Source organism: Ovis aries, chromosome 7 (genome assembly GCF_016772045.2).
Source record: "Ovis aries strain OAR_USU_Benz2616 breed Rambouillet chromosome 7, ARS-UI_Ramb_v3.0, whole genome shotgun sequence".
Lineage (NCBI taxonomy): Eukaryota > Metazoa > Chordata > Mammalia > Artiodactyla > Bovidae > Ovis > Ovis aries.
Genome location: NC_056060.1, coordinates 18,207,385 through 18,223,595, shown reverse-complemented (window position 1 = coordinate 18,223,595; position 16,211 = coordinate 18,207,385). Strand labels below are relative to the sequence as shown.

General features: G+C 42.9%; 2 protein-coding genes and 1 pseudogene across 4 annotated transcripts in view; 1 reads left to right on the top strand and 2 right to left on the bottom strand.

Moving 5' to 3' along the window:
• Nucleotides 1-16,211, bottom strand: part of THSD4 (thrombospondin type 1 domain containing 4) — a 694,305-nt gene that overhangs the window by 399,874 nt on the left and 278,220 nt on the right. The window lies entirely within an intron of this gene.
• Nucleotides 1,175-2,058, bottom strand: LOC121819948 (protein FAM204A-like; annotated as a pseudogene).
• Nucleotides 3,483-3,792, top strand: LOC114115567 (NADH dehydrogenase [ubiquinone] 1 beta subcomplex subunit 1-like). Its single transcript, XM_042252123.2, has one exon. It carries the CDS (start codon nt 3,557-3,559, stop codon nt 3,731-3,733), a length of 177 nt encoding a protein of 58 aa, XP_042108057.1. The 5' UTR covers nt 3,483-3,556; the 3' UTR covers nt 3,734-3,792.

Sequence of the window (16,211 nt, the reverse complement as noted above, 5' to 3'; positions counted from 1 at the left end):
ATCCTCAAGCTTCATTCCCCAAAGCAGCCTTCGAGGGAGCTGGAGGAAAGCCCCAGCACTTTGGTGAAGTCAAGACAGCCTTTTCTGACCACCGAATGGGTCAACACCACAACCTTCCCCCCAAGACTAACCCTTTTTGATTTGGAAACTCAGATGGATATTTCTTATCACATCCCCTATCTGACCACACGCATTAATTCGTATTTAGAGTGTGGTTAGCTCATGCCTCCCCTTAGGTGGAATAAGTGACAGGCATCTACTAAGCTCTTCTGGCTTCTTCTCCATCTTCGTCTCTGCAGAAGACAGCACAACATGACATGTGTTAAAGGCTCGACAGATGGAAAATGCAGGAAATTATTAAGATACATGTTCCAGGGGACTTTTGAAACGAAGAAAATGACCCACGTGTTCTGCACAGACAGTTACACACCCTCCACGTCCCCCATCAGACAGCTTCAGCTACCCCACAGCCAAGGGCATCCAGGAAGGAACAGTACAGCAGGGAGCACTGGAAACATGTGCTTGCATCCCCTTCAGGGAGTCCACACACCACCCAGCCCATGTGCAGCTGTTCTAGACAAAAAAAAACCACAGCACTGTGCATATCATTGCAGGTCTGCCCTCTGACCTAATTTGTCATTGAACTTGGTCCAGAGCTCATATAACAAACTGAGGAAAGGGTTACCCCAGTGATTTTAAAACTGACTACAGACCAACAGTTCCAGCACTTCTTAAATAATGATTTTGTAATTCCCAGGGACCAATATGTAGCACTTCCCTGAGCAAAATGCTTTCTCCAAGAAACACTCATTTGCAATGGGAACACCCTGCTTCGTGAACTGACTGTGACCTTCAGAATGGAAAGCCCGAGGCCCACTGTGCAGTCTTAGACTTTGAGAAGCAGAATTGACCATGAGAACATCTGACCCAACCCCCATATTTCCTGGGGCGGTGACTCGCCTATGGGCAAGTCAGTGGCAGAGTTGGGTCAAGAACTCACAGGTCCTGCTTCACCATCCAGAGTTGATTTAGGAGTAGAGGAACACTCCCCAACCAGAGCGTGTGGATCTAGAAGAGACTTCCTGATTGCTTGGGAATGAAATAATAAAAATGTAGTTGAGCCTCCTGTATGCTAACGTTCTTTTTTTTTTTTTTTTGATAATCAACTCCCAGATTTTATGCTGATTTTTTCTATTTCCATCAATTTTCTCACATAGTTAACATAAGCAGGAAAATCTTTTGTAGTAAATTGAGCAACTGAAGACTTGAGTGAAGCCTCAAAGGTCTTGAAGAACTCTGGCAAGTCACATATATCCCATGTTGCTTTTGGTTTCCCACCTCTTCTTTGCTTCAGATCCCCAGGCAAGTTTCTTCTTTTTTCATGCAACCTGTGAATTTTCAGCCTCCTTTTTGGCTTTCACAAAGTTGTGGCAGGCAATAGCTGTGGCAATGTTTACACCAAGCTCGCGAGTGGCTAGCTGGTTGCTGAGTTCCTCAGCCTTCTCAATGTTCCACTCTTCCACAGCTTGGTCTATCCTCTTTTCAAGTCCCAACTTTTCAACTTTTTTCCTTTTAACAGGGGCGTCAAATCTCTCATTGACTCCAAAATACTGGGTAAGCTCCTTCCACTGGGTTTCACTTGAAGACTGTTCACTATGAGATTCTTCTTCATTCTTCAATTTACCTTTTCTGGAGCGTTTTCTTTTTTTCTTTTCGGATCTAGAAGCTGAAGTTTTCTGTTCAGAATGCTTTTTATGCAATTCTTGAAATTTATTCCACATATTTAAGGGAATTCCAGAGGACACTCTTCATATGCATTTATATTTGCTTCTGCTTCAGTGTTTGGTCCATCTGTAGGAATATCTACGATCTCTGTCCTTTTAAAGGTCCCATCTTCTTTACCCTCTTGTAAGTTAAGTTCAGAGCTCTCTAATGTGGTATCATCATCAGAATTCAATTCAACATCACTTTCATTTGGGCCAGGAGGTAGCAGCCCACTCCACATCTTTTCAGTCCGGACAGAGCCGCCCGGCAGCCATCTTAAGACCTGCCAACATCGCTAACGTTCTTAAAATTTGCTCTTTGGTCACATTGCTGTTGTTTAGTCACTAAGTCGCATTTGACTCTCGTGGGAGGCTCCACTGTCCATGGGATTCCCAGGCAAGAATACTAGAGTGGGTTGCCATTTCCTTCCCCAGGGGATCTTCCCGACCCAGGGATTGAACCCAGGTCTCCTGCATTTCAGGCACATTCTTTACCACAGAACCACCAGGGAAGCCCATTTTGGTCACAAGCAGTTCTAAAATGCTTTTGTTTTAGTCTCTGGCATCTCCTGTGTGTAAGACCTTGAACTAGGAACAATGAAAGTCTGAGTTAAGAGAAACCCACAGAACTCTCTACCCAACAAGTGAACGTGAAAGTGAAAGTCACTCAGTCATGTCTGAACTCTTTGTGTCCCCATGGACTACACAGACCATGGAATTCTCCAGGCCAGAATACTGGAGTGGGTAGTCTTTTCCTTCTCCAGGGGATCTTTCCCAACCCAGGGATCAAACCCAGGTCTACCCAACAACCAAAAAGCAAATATCCAGGGAACAGTCTTCAATATCCATGAAAATAGCTACTATTTTCCATATATTAGTCCACCATATCAACCTCACTACAATCTAAAAGTTAGAACTCATATAGGGCTATATTTCTGTTCCCAAAGGAAACAAACTAGAAACGATTCTAGAAGAGGTGAGGTGAGGTGAAGTCGCTCAGTCGTGTCTGACTCTTTGCGACTCCATGGACTGTAACCTACCAGGCTTCTCTGTCCATGGGATTCTCCAGGCAAGAATACTGGAGCGGACTGCCATTTCCTTCTCCAGGGGATCTTCCTGGCCCAGGGATCGAACCCAGGTCTCCCACATTGGAGGCAGACACTTTAACCTCTGAGCCACCAGGGTGCCCGATTCTAGAAGAATGATGTTTAATCTATCCACTTGCAAGTTACAGACATTCTTTGAAATAACTGATTAAAGAGGTGATCAAAACTGAAAATATAAATTATTTAGAAGAATTGTTTCCAACCCTAGCCCTAACACTATCTGAACACTCTTGGACAAATTCTATAATCACTTAATTTCATTCTCTCAAGAAGGAGGCTGTTATGAGGATTAAAAGAGATAACATGAAAAGGGGTCTAGAATAGACAATAAATGTGATGCCAGTTCTAAGGCCAAGCTTGTGTAACTGATTTTAAAATGGGGCTGTTCAGTCTCCTCTTCAGCAAAAATAGGAAGATAGGGGATGCTACGTTTTGAAGGGAACATAACACAAAATTTCAAAGTTGGAGAGCAAATACACATTACATAACTCTTGAATCCCTTACTCACAGTGAAGATAGAATAATTTTGAGAAAATGTTTTTGGAGAGAGTCTGGCTGGTATTTCCCCCTCCCCAGGGGAAAGAATAGGGCTCCTCTTTAAAGAGAAAGAAGCGGCCGGCGCGAGTGGCTGCGCTCGCCGCTGTCCTTGGTCGTGGGGTCGTTGTTGGCTCAGAGGCCGCAGCATTCATGATGAACTTACTTCAGGTTGTGCGTGACCACTGGATACATGTACTTGGCCCTGTGGGATTTGTCTTTGGATATTATCTAGACAGGAAGAATGATGAAAAACTAACTGCCTTCTGGAACAAGAGTCTGTTATATAAAAGGGAATTGAAACCTAATGAAGAAGTCACCTGGAAGTAATAGCTACAGCTAAATTACAGAATGTTCACGTTTTTTAAATTATAAGAGAAATAAAAACATTCATTTAATATGAAAAAAAAAATAAAGAGAAAGAAGCTTCAGTGAGATCACTGGAGGGCTTGATTTGATCTCCTTATAATTATTGAGACACAGAGTGGTTGGTCTAATTCCTGCCTGTGTGCTGTGATCAGTCATGTTCAACTGTTTGTGAACTCACAGACTATAGCCCACCAGGCTCCTTTGTCCACGGGATTCTTCAGGCAAGAACGCTGAGGTGGGTTGCCATTCTTTATCCAGGGGATCTTTCTGACCCAGGGATCAAGCCCTCGTCTATTCTGTCTCCTGCACTGGCCGGCAGATTCTTTACCACCGTGCCATGGAAAATCTAAAAGGTTAGATGCCCTATTGGTGCTAGCAAAGGAGAGGTATCTACTGGGCACTGCTCCCCTAGAGACTGTCAGGACAGTACTCTGTAACACACCTGTAACACACCCGAGTTACCAGAAGGTGTGTTGGGGAGAAAGTGAGCCTCGATCTATTTCAGTCCCACCAAGAGGATTCCTTGATAAGGTGACAGGAGCCCAATCAAAATGGGCCTGTGTGGAGAGCTGAGGAAAGAGTGGCCAGCTGGAGGAAAATGCAACGTATGTGTCAGGAAAGATGCAGGTCAGTGTTCCTGTAAGCATCTCAGAAGAGCCCACAGAAAAATCCACAAGAGAAGGAGTCAGCTCTCTGACCCTCCCAAGCCCACGAAGTGAGGGCACCTTACAACAGGACTCATCCAGTAAGAGCTTTCCTGCCCTTTCCTCACCCCTGTCCATGTACCCAGCAGAGGCAGCAGTCCTGGTCACGGATATGGGTGAGGATGAGTGAAAGCAGAGTGAAAAGGAAACTCATCCTTTTCCCACCTGCATCAGACTCTAATAAAGAGAGGGAGCAGATCTCACTTTTTATTTTTGGCTGTGCTGGCTCATCGTTGCTGTGCACGGGTTTTCTCTAATTGCGGTAAGCAGGGGCTACTCTCTAGTTGTGGGGCATGGGCTTCTCACTATGGTGGCTTCTCACTATGGTGGCTTCCCTTGTTGCAGAGCATGGGGCTCGAGAGCATGGACTCAGTAGTTACGGCATGAGGGCTTAGTTGCTCCTCAGCATGTGGGATCTTCCTGGACCAGGGATCGAACCCGTGCCCCCTGCATTGGCAGGCGGATTCTTAACCACTGAACAACCAGGGAAGTCTCAGTTCTAACTTTTAAACAGTTTGGAATTTATTACACAGACCAAACACATAACAAGTAAACTGAGACTGTGTTGTCAACTTCCAGTGGTTCAAGGAATCTATATTAATATTACTTGAGAGTGAGCAGAAAAATATGGGACTACCTGAGCTTTCACCAACGGCAGTGGAAGAACTTTTACTGAAATACCTTTAAAAGGACAGTGGGGTTCGGGGGGGCAACCAAAATGGTTGCTTGTAATTACATCCCATGAATTTCTTGTTCATTGCACTTACAAGTTATAGCTCCATTCCAACCAGAACCCACTTCAGGATGCTGGCATACCACGGACTCCAAAGGCAGCCCCAAACCGTCTTTCAGCTTATAGAATCTCTTCTTTATCCCCCTCCCCACTTCTCCTTATTTCTATAAAGTATCAGCAGATTCTGCTGTTGATACCTATGAAATACATGGTAGAAGGATTCTGGAAGACAGGGAAAAGATGGAAAGAGGCTTTTTACTAGAAGTGAGGAGTTAGGGCAACCACAGCTAAAGGAAGATCAGGTAGGAATCCTGCTGGGCAGAAAGAGAGCTTGATGGAGTGGAGACCGCGCTCTCGGGGTTAAGGCTCCTCCTTTGGAGTCCTGCCTGAACCACCACTTTGGCGGCCTTGTTACTCTTGCATCAGCAACAGCGACAGGAGGCACAGAAGACTGACACCCAGAAGGCAAGCTGGGAAAGTCAGAGCTAGTGTGTTCTCTGCTTTCCCTGAAACTCCTCATGTACATTTCTCACGCAGCACACACCCAGTCAAGTGGGCCGTGGCTGGTGGGCTTACTTTCTTTCTCTCTACACACACACATGCACACACTCGCAGGGGTAGGGAGAGAAACAAATACAATTTTATGAACTATAAAGTTAAAATGAGCTTCATTTCCAAGGATCTGATTTTCTTTTTTTTTTTTTGTATTCTAGGAAATGTGGTTTAGCTGCCAAAATAATAGAATTCCTAAGATATTTTATTGTTTAGGTGGAAGCCATGGGTGAAAATATTTGTGATTAGTGCTCTTCCCCCCAAATGCAATTTAACAGGGCTTTAAATAACCATTAATTCACACACACAATATACGTTCCATTTCCAATCCATTCCCAGATAAACTTCGAGCAATTTCGTACTCTTGTGTGCTTGCTATGACCACAACACACGTGCCTTACCAGGACACGCTTTAAAATGCAGTGCCATGCGGCGGCCAGAAAGAGAACACACATGGTCGGAAATGATGTGGTGAAAATAAATAAAACTGAACTACATAAGCGCTAATTATCGTACTGGGAAACCTCATGAAATCCAGAAATGTGAATATACAAAACATTGACTCATGACTGAGTGGTCCTCTCCTCTGTGAGGCCTTCCCAAACCCCTGAAGGTAAAGCACTATTTTCTGGAATTGCTTCTTGCCAGTTCTTTTAGCAAATCTACAAGGTGGGTATCATTTTCTGCATTTGAACAAGTAAAGAAATCAAAGTTCAGGTTGCTGAATTTACTTGCCCATGGGCAAAGAGTTGGTCTCTAGCGAGCACCGCAGATGGAAGGTGGGAAACCGACATTGTTACAAACTGCTTGGGCCGGGCAAGGTGGTAAGTATTCAAGTATGTGCTTTCTCATTTAATACAATGGTTTGTGAGGAAGTTATTATTACTCCTAATAATATATATTATTATTACCAGCTATGAGCAAATTGGTCTTGCCTGATGTCGCAGGAGTGGTCGGTAGCAGTTTCAGACTCAAATGTGGCTTTTTACTCCAGAACTGTGTACTCCAACTCACCATGCTGCTGCTTCTGAAATGGTCCCTGGAACTGTCCCCTTCACCCACTTTCACTGGTAAGCCTTCACCTAGAGGACTGCAGGTAAATCTGTCTCCTCTTATATCTGGACCAGGGGCTCAAGCATGGGCTACAGCTGCCAATCACTGAGTTTGAGAAATGCCTGCCAAGATTTCAAGGTTTTCTATATCAGGAGTTCCCAACCTCTGGGTCACAGACTAGTACTAGCCCGTTAGGAACCAGGCTGCACAGCAGGAGGAGAGGAGCAAGTGAGAAAGCAGAGCTTCATCTGAATTCACAACCACTCCCGATCACTCATATTATGGCCTAAGCTCCACCTCCTATCAGATCAGCAGCATCATTAGATTCTCACAGGAGTGTATCCTTGTGTGCGTGTGTACTAAGTCGCTTCAGTCATCTCTGACTCTGAGACCCCACGGACTGTAGCCTGTCAGGCTCCACTGTCCATGGAATTCTCCAGTCAAGAATACTGGAGTGGGTTGCCCTACCCTTCTCCAGGGGATCTTCTTGATCCAGGCATTGATCCCATGTCTCATTGTCTCCTGCACTGGCAGGTGGGTTCTTTACCACGAGAGCACCTGGGAAGCACTGCATGCTCTTTATGAGAATCTAATGCCTGTTGATATGATTCTGCATTATGCTGAGTTGTATAATTATTTCATTGTATATCAAAATGGGCTTCCCTCATAGCTCAGTCAGTAAAGAATCTCCTGCAATGCAGGAGACCCGGGTTCAATTCCTGGGTCGGGAAGATCCCCTGGAGAAGGAAATGGCAATCCACTCCAGCACTCTTGCTCCGGTATCCATGGACAGAGGAGCCTGGCAGACTATAGTCCCTGGAGTCACAAGAGTCAGACACGACTTAATAACTAAACCACCACCAAATCAAAATGTAATAATAATAGAAATGAAGTGCAAAATAAATGCAATGCACTTGAATCATCCCCAAACCATCGCCCTGACCCAGCCCAGCTCATGGAAAAATTGTCTTTTGTGAAACCAGTTCCTGGTGCCCAAAGGGTTCGGGACTGCTATTCTATAATCTAGAGTACAGTGACCTTACTAAATGTTATTTCTACCACACAAAATTGGGGAAAATTTTGAAAGAACAAAAAAAGATTTCTGAGTATGTTTTCCAGGGTATAATTATGTATTAGTTGCTTAGCCATGTCCAACACTTTACAACCCCATGGACCATAGGCCGCCAAGCTCCTCTGTCCATGGGATTCTCCAGGCAAGAATACTGGAGTGGGTTGCCAACCTCTTCTCTAAGGGATCCTTCCCAACCCAGGGATTGAACCTGGGTCTCCTGCATTGCAGGCAGATTCCCTACCGTCTGAGCCATGAGGGAAGGGTAAAATTCAGTTCAGTTCAGTTCAGCTGCTCAATTGTGTTTGACTCTGTAACCCCATGAATCACAGCACGCCAGTCCATCACCAACTCCCGGAGTTCACTCAGACTCACGTCCATCAAGTCAGTGATGCCATCCAGCCATCTCATCCTCTGTCGTCCCCTTCTCCTACCCCGAATCCCTCCCAGCATCAGAGTCTTTTCCAATGAGTCAACTCCTCGCATGAGGTGGCCAAAGTACTGGAGTTTCAGCTTTAGCATCATTCCTTCTAAAGAAATCCCAGGGCTGATCTCCTTCAGAATGGACTGGTTGGATCTCCTTGCAGTCCAAGGGACTCTCAAGAGTCTTCTCCAACACCACAGTTCAAAAGCATCAATTCTTTGGCACTCAGCCTTCTTCACAGTCCAACTCTCACATCCATACATGACCACAGGAAAAACCATAGCCTTGACTAGACGGACCTTAGTTAGCAAAGTAATGTCTCTTCTTTTGAATATGCTATCTAGGTTGGTCATAACTTTTCTTCCAAGGAGTAAGCGTCTTTTAATTTCATGGCTGCAGTCACCATCTGCAGTGATTTTGGAGCCCCAAAAATAAAGTCTGACACTGTTTCCACTGTTTTCCTATCTATTTGCCATGAAGTGATGGGACCAGATGCCATGATCTTCGTTTTCTGAATGTTGAGCTTTAAGCCATCTTTTTCACCCTCCTCTTTCACTTTCATCAAGAAGCTTTTTAGTTCCTCCTCATTTTCTGCCATAAGGGTGATGTCATCTGCATATCTGAGGTTATTGATATTTCCCCTGGCAATCTTGATTCCAGCTTGTGTTTCTTCCAGTCCAGTGTTTCTCATGATGTACTCTGCATATAAGTTAAATAAGCAGGGTGACAATATACAGCCTTGACATACTCCTTTTCCTATTTGGAACCAGTCTGTTGTTCCATGTCCAGTTCTAACTGTTGCTTCCTGACCTGCATACAGGTTTCTCAAAAGGCTGGTCAGGTGGTCTGGTACTCCCATCTCTTTCAGAATTTTCCACAGTTTACTGTGATCCACACAGCCAAAGGCTTTGGCATAGTCAATAAAGCAGAAATAGATGTTTTTCTGGGACTCTCTTGCTTTTTCCATGATCCAGTGGATGTTGGCAATTTGATCTCTGGTTCCTCTGCCTTTTCTAAAACCAGCTTGAACATCAGGAAGTTCACGGTTCATGTATTGCTGAAGCCTAGCTTGGAGAATTTTGAGCATTACTTTACTAGCATGTGAGATGAGTGCAATTGTGCGGTAGTTTGAGCATTCTTTGGCATTGCTTTTCTTTGGGATTGGAATGAAAACTGACCTTTTCCAGTCCTGTGGCCACTGCTGAGTTTTCCAAATTTGCTGGCATATTGAGTGCAGCGCTATCACAGCATCATCTTTCAGGATTTGAAATAGCTCAACTGGAATTCCATCAGCTCCACTAGCTTTGTTCATAGTGATGCTTTCTAAGGCCCACTTGACTTCACATTCCAGGATGTCTGGCTCTAGATGAGTGATCACACCATCATGATTATCTTGGTCGTGAAGATCTTTTTTGTACAGTTCTTCTGTGTATTCTTGCCACCTCTTCTTAATATCTTCTGCTTCTGTTAGGTCCATACCATTTCTGTCCTTTATCAAGCCCATCTTTGCATGAAATGTTCCCTCGGTATCTCTAATTTTCTTGAAGAGATCTCTAGTCTTTCCCATTCTGTTCTTTTCCTCTATTTCTTTGCATTGATCGCTGAGGAAGGCTTTCTTATCTCTTCTTGCTATTCTTTGGAACTCTGCATTCAGATGCTTATATCTTTCCTTCTCTCCTTTCTTTTTCGTCTCTCTTCTTTTCACAGCTATTTGTAAGGCCTCCTCAGACAGCCATTTTGCTTTTTTGCATTTCTTTTCCATGGGGGTGGTCTTGATCCCTGTCTCCTGTACAATGTCACGAACCTCATTCCATAGTTCATCAGGCACTCTATCTATCAGATCTAGGCCCTTAAATCTGTTTCTCACTTCCACTGTATAATCATAAGAGATTTGATTTAGGTCATACCTGAGTGGTCTAGAGGTTTTCCCTGCTTTCTTCAATTTCAGTCTGAATTTGGCCATAAGGAGTTCATGATCTGAGCCACGGTCAGCTCCTGGTCTTGTTTTTGTTGACTGTATAGAGCTTCTCCATCTTTGGCTGCAAAGAATATAATCAGTCTGATTTCAGTGTTGACCATCTGGTGATATCCATGTGCAGAGTCTTCTCTTGTGTTGTTGGAAGAGGGTGTTTGCTATGACCAGTGCATTCTGTTGGCAAAACTCTATCAGTCTTTGCCCTGCTTCATTCCGCATTCCAAGGTCAAATTTGCCTGTTACTATAGGCGTTTCTTGACTTCCTACTTTTGCATTCCAGTCCCCTATAACGAAAAAGACATCTTTTTTGGGTGTTAGTTCTAAAAGGTCTTGTAGGTCTTCATAGAACTGTTCAACTTCACCTTCTTCAGCGTTACTGGTTGGGGCATAGACTTGGATAACTGTGATATTGAATGGTTTGCCTTGGAAATGAACAGAGATCATTCTGTCGTTTTGAGATTGCATCCAAGTACTGTATTTCCGACTCTTTAGTTGACCATGATGGCTACTCCATTTCTTCTGAGGGATTCCTGCCTACAGTAGTAGATATAATGGTCATCTGAGTTAAATTCACCCATTCCAGTCCATTTTAGTTTGCTGACTCCTAGAATGTCAGTGTTCACTCTTGCCATCTCTTGTTTGACCACTTCCAATTTGCCTTGATTCATGGACCTGACATTCCAGGTTCCTATGCAATATTGCTCTTTACAGCATCACACCTTGCTTCTATCACCAGTCACATCCACAGCTGGGTATTGTTTTTGCTTTGGCTCCATCCCTTCATTCTTTCTGGAGTTATTTCTCCACTCATTTCCAGTAGCATGTTGGGCACCTACTGACCTGGGGAGTTCCTCATTCAGTATCCTATCATTTTGCCTTTTCATACTGTTCATGGGGTTCTCAAGGCAAGAATACTGAAGTGGTTTGCCATTCCCTTCTCCAGTGGACCACATTCTGTCAGACCTCTCCACCATGACCCGCCTGTCTTGGGTTGCCCGGCAGGCATGGTTTAGTTTCATTGAGTTAGACAAGGCTGTAGTCCTAGTGTGATTAGATTGACTAGTTTTCTGTGAGTATGGTTTCAGGGTCTGCCCTCTGATGCCCTCTTGCAACACCTACCGTAAAATTAAGCACTGTTAATAACATTTTTTAGATGGCCTAATTTTATAGTCCTATGCCTTTCATAGTCTTTAGCTGAGCTCTTTTACAACCCTATAAACCATAGAAAACAGATAATGATGCAAATGAATTATTTGATTTGTGGAGATGCAAATTATAAGCCCCGTTGCTTCCCAGAGGCTAGTTTTTCATTTACAGTCAATTCCTTTCAGCATGCCCGATGATCTTCATGTACGCTTACTCTCTCCTGTGAACTAGTTGTAACATCTTACTCCTTCCCTAATTAGTTCATGAGTTAAATAAAATCTTCAACATGTTCATTTTCTATTTGAAAGAGCATCATTAGAAAGATGGTAACAATAACCCTGCATGCAAGACAGCAAAAGTATAGAACAGTCTTTTGGACTCTGTGGGAGAGGGAGAGGGTGGGATGATTTGGGAGAATGGCATTGAAACATGTATAATATCATATAAGAAATGTATCGTCAGTCTAGGTTTGATGCAGGTTACAGGATGCTTGGGGCTGGTGCACTGGGATGACCCAGAGGGATGGTACAGGGAGGGAGGAGGGAGGGGGGTTCAGGATGGGGAACCCATGTACATCCGTGGCGGATTCATGTTGATGTATGGCAAAACCAATATAGTATTGTAAAGTAATTAGCCTCCAATTAAAATAAATAAATTTATATTTAAAAAAACTGTAAAACCCTACAGATTGTAAACCTCATTAAAGCCAAGGTCAAGATGCAGACCGTTTTGGCAGTTTAAAAAAAAAAAAAGAAAGAGCATCATGATTGTACCTTTTCCTAAAAATTGCTCTTTAACATGTTCCACTGCTCCCTGAGATACTCAGCCTGAATTCCTCACTAATCTAGAATTACAGTCTGTTTCCTTTCTTTTTCAGTCCATCCCTTTCCTGGAACCACAAGTACACACACAATACACAAACATACACATGCACATGGATCAGGAACTTCAGCCCTTTCCCAGGAAGACACAGTGAAAGGGAGAGAGTGAAATCTGATTACAGTAAACTAGGAGTTAGGTGATAGCAAACTATAGCCCTCGGGCCAAATATGACTTACCATCTGCTTTTGTAAATAAAGTTTTATTGGAACACAGTCACATACATTCATTTGTGTGTTAACTATGGCTGCTTTTGTGATACAACTAACAGCAGCTGAGTAGTTACAACAGAGACTACCTGACCTGCAAAGTCTGAAATATTAATGTGTGACCTTTTACAGAAGACGTTTGCCAGCTTCTCAATTAGACACAATCTTTACTCTCTACAGAGTTCATAATCTCATGAAGGGAATGAAAATACAAAAAATGACAATAAAAATAAAGTGAGTCTCCCTGGATAGGAGTGGTTAGGAGAAAAATGAAACTTAGATGGGAACTGAGTATGGTTGAAAATGGAAATAACCAGCTTCAATAATCCCAAAGCCATGCCATGCAAATTATTAATTTGTTTGCTTATTTACTTGCCAGAATTTGTCTTTGTTATTGCAAAATAGTCCCAAGTATACAGAAAGGCAGTATGAAATACTTCTGTGCTCAACTCACTTTACTATTTTGTCACATTTGCTTTGCTTTAAGTTTTATTTTCATAGTCTTTAATTTGAGAAGATTAGGCCAGGTTTCCTCTCTCATTAACTGACTGCACAGTGAAGGAAATTCATGGAGTATTTATTCTACTCCAGGTCTGAAGAAGGCCCCAGAATTAATGGTTTACTTGTTTGAATTTTTGCTTTTGCTTTGTCTCCCTTCCATTTAAAAAAAAGTAAGATTCCTATGGTTCAAAATTCAAAAGGTACAACAAAATAAACAAATGAAATGTTTTCATCTTACTTCCATACCCCAGCTACTCATTATTATAAACAATAATGTAAGTTTCTTATATTTCCTTCCAGAGATATTTTATGTATACTTGAACAAATGTGTATGTATATTTATGTTCCACTCTCTTTTTACAGTTTTTTTTTCTCTTTATTCAATACTTTGTTTTGGCAAGCCATCCAGATCAGCACACACAGAAAATCTCATTCTCTTTTTTCAAGGTTTCATAGCATTCCTTCATATGGATGAATTATAATTTGACTACTTTTCCTTCCATGACAGTTATGGTGTTTTGAATCCTTGGCAATTACAAACAGTGCTACAATAAATAATCATGTGCTTCCTCTCAATATACGAATAGCTGTACACTGAGGAGCAGAATTGTTAGGGCAAATAATAAATGCATTGATAATTTTGATAGATATCACCAAGTTGTTTTCCATGGAGAAGGCACCAAAATTACACTTTTACCAGCAAAGTATGATGAATCCCATACCCTCACCAAGTCAGGGGCTATTAGACTCTTTGCTGCTCTGACAAGTGACAAATACAAGTGACAAATGGTTCTGTGTAGCTTAAAATTGCACTTCCTTTATTGTGCATGAAGTTGAGCATTTTTTTCACATTGTCATCATCGTCATCCAGTGCTAAGTTGTGTCTGACTCTTTGTGACCCCATAGACTGCAATGCGCCAGGCTCACCTGTCCTTCACTATCTCCCAGAGTTTGCTCAGACTCATGTCTGTTGAGTCAGTGATGCTATTAACCATCTTGTCCTCTGTTGTCTCCTTCTACTCCTGCCTTCAGTCTTTCCTAGCATCAGGGTCTTTTCCAACGAGTCGGCTCTTTGCATCAGGATGGCCAAAGTATTGGAGCTGTAGCTTCAGTCTCAGTCTTTCGAACGAATGTTCAGTTTTGATTTCCTTTAGGAGTGACTGATTTGATCTCTTCACAGTCCAAGGGACTCTCAAGGATTTTCTCCAGCACCACACTTTGAAAGCATCACTTCTGTGCTCAGACTTCTTTATGGTCCAATTCTCATCCCTACATGACTACTAGAAAACCATAGCTTTGACTATACGGACTTTTGTTGGCAATAAAGGTCCTTACTAGATTAATAAAGGGGACTTCCCTTGAGGTTCAGTCGGTAAAGAGTCTGCCTGCAATGCAGGAGACCCGGGTTCTATCCCTGGGTCAGGAATATCCCCTGGAGAAGGAAATGGCAACCCACTCCAGTATTCTTGCCTGGAGAAGACCATGGACAGAGGAGCCTGGTAGGCTACAGTCCATGGGGTCGTAAGAGTCAGACACGACTGAGCGACTAAACCACCACCACCACCACCATTAGATTAATAAAAAGACTTTATTAGATCCATGAGTACATGAACTGATGGTTGAAAGAGGCATCTGATGAGGATTTGTATGCTAGCAAAGTACATAATGGATTAGGAGCTGGGGAGTGTCAGAACCAAACTAGGAGATGGTTGTAGTGAACCAAAAACAAAGCACAACGAAACAGAACCCTACAAAGGAGCAGAAGTAGAATAGGATAGATAAGAGGGACTTTTTAAATGGAAAAACACTGGGTCTTGGTGGCTGATCAAATAAAGATGGCAACTATCAATTTCTTCCTTCACTATGCACACGTGTTGTTGTTCATCCACTGTCATATCCAATTCCTTGAGACCCCATGAACTGTAGCACGCCAGGCTTCCCTGTCCTTCACTATCTCCTGGAGTTTGCGCAAATTCATGTCCATTGAGTCAGTAATGCCATCAAACCATCTCATCCTCTGTTGTCCCCTTCTCCTCCCACCTTCAATCTTTCTCAGCATCAGGGTTTTTTCCAATGAGTTGGTTCTTCACATCAGGTAGCCAAAGTACTGGAACTTCCGCTTTAGCATTGGTCCTTCCAATGACTATTCAGGATTGATTTTCTTTAGGACTGACTAGCTTGATCTCCTTCCTGTCAGAGGGATTCTCAAAAGTCTTCTCCAGCACTGTTCAAAAGCATCATTTCTTAGGCGCTCAGCCTTCTTTAGGGTCCAACTCTCACATCTGTACATGACTACTGGAAAAAAACATGGCTTTGACTATACGGATCTTTGTCAACAAAGTGATATCTCTGTTTTTTAATACATTGCCTAGGTTTGTCATAGCTTTTCTTCCAAGGAGCAAGCATTTTTTAATTTAATCTGCAGTGATTTTGGAGCCCAAGAAAATTAAATCTGCCACCATTTCCACTTTTCCTCAATCTATTTGCCGAGAAGTGATAGGACTGGATGCCATGATTTTAGCTTTTTCAATGTTGAGTTTTAAGCCAGCTTTTTTACTCTCCTCTTTCCCCTGCATCAAGAGGCTCTTGAGTTCCTCTTCACTTTCTGCCATTAAAATGGTTTCATCTGCATATCTGAGGTTATTGATATTTCTCCCGGCAATCTTGATTCTACCTGTGATTTATCCAGCCCAGCATTTCTCATGATGTACTCTGCATACACACATGTCTCTTCTCATGTCAAAAGATCAAGCCTAATAACTCATTCCATTAAATCTGGACTGGCCTTAGAACTTGCTTGACCAGTAAAATGTGGTGGCAGTGAAGGTCTGGGACTTCTAAAGCTAAGTTATAAGAACTCTTGCAGCTTCCAGTCAATTTTTTAGAATGCTTGTTCTGGGGAAAGTCAGCTGCCATGCAGGAAATGTGACTACTCTGAGACTACTATGCTGTGAGAAAGCACAAGCTAGCCATAAGGAGGGGTCACACAGGGAGAGAGAGAGGCCTGATCAGCCCGTAGATCTTCTCAGCCCAAGTGTCAAATACATGAGTGATGGAGAGATATCTCCAGCCTTGGTCACCATCTGAGTGCAAGTTCAGGAGAGAAGAAGCAAGAATCACCCAGCTGAGCACAGTCAGAATAATGAGAGATAATAATAAGAAACAATAAGCTGTTGCTTTGAACTACTCAGTTT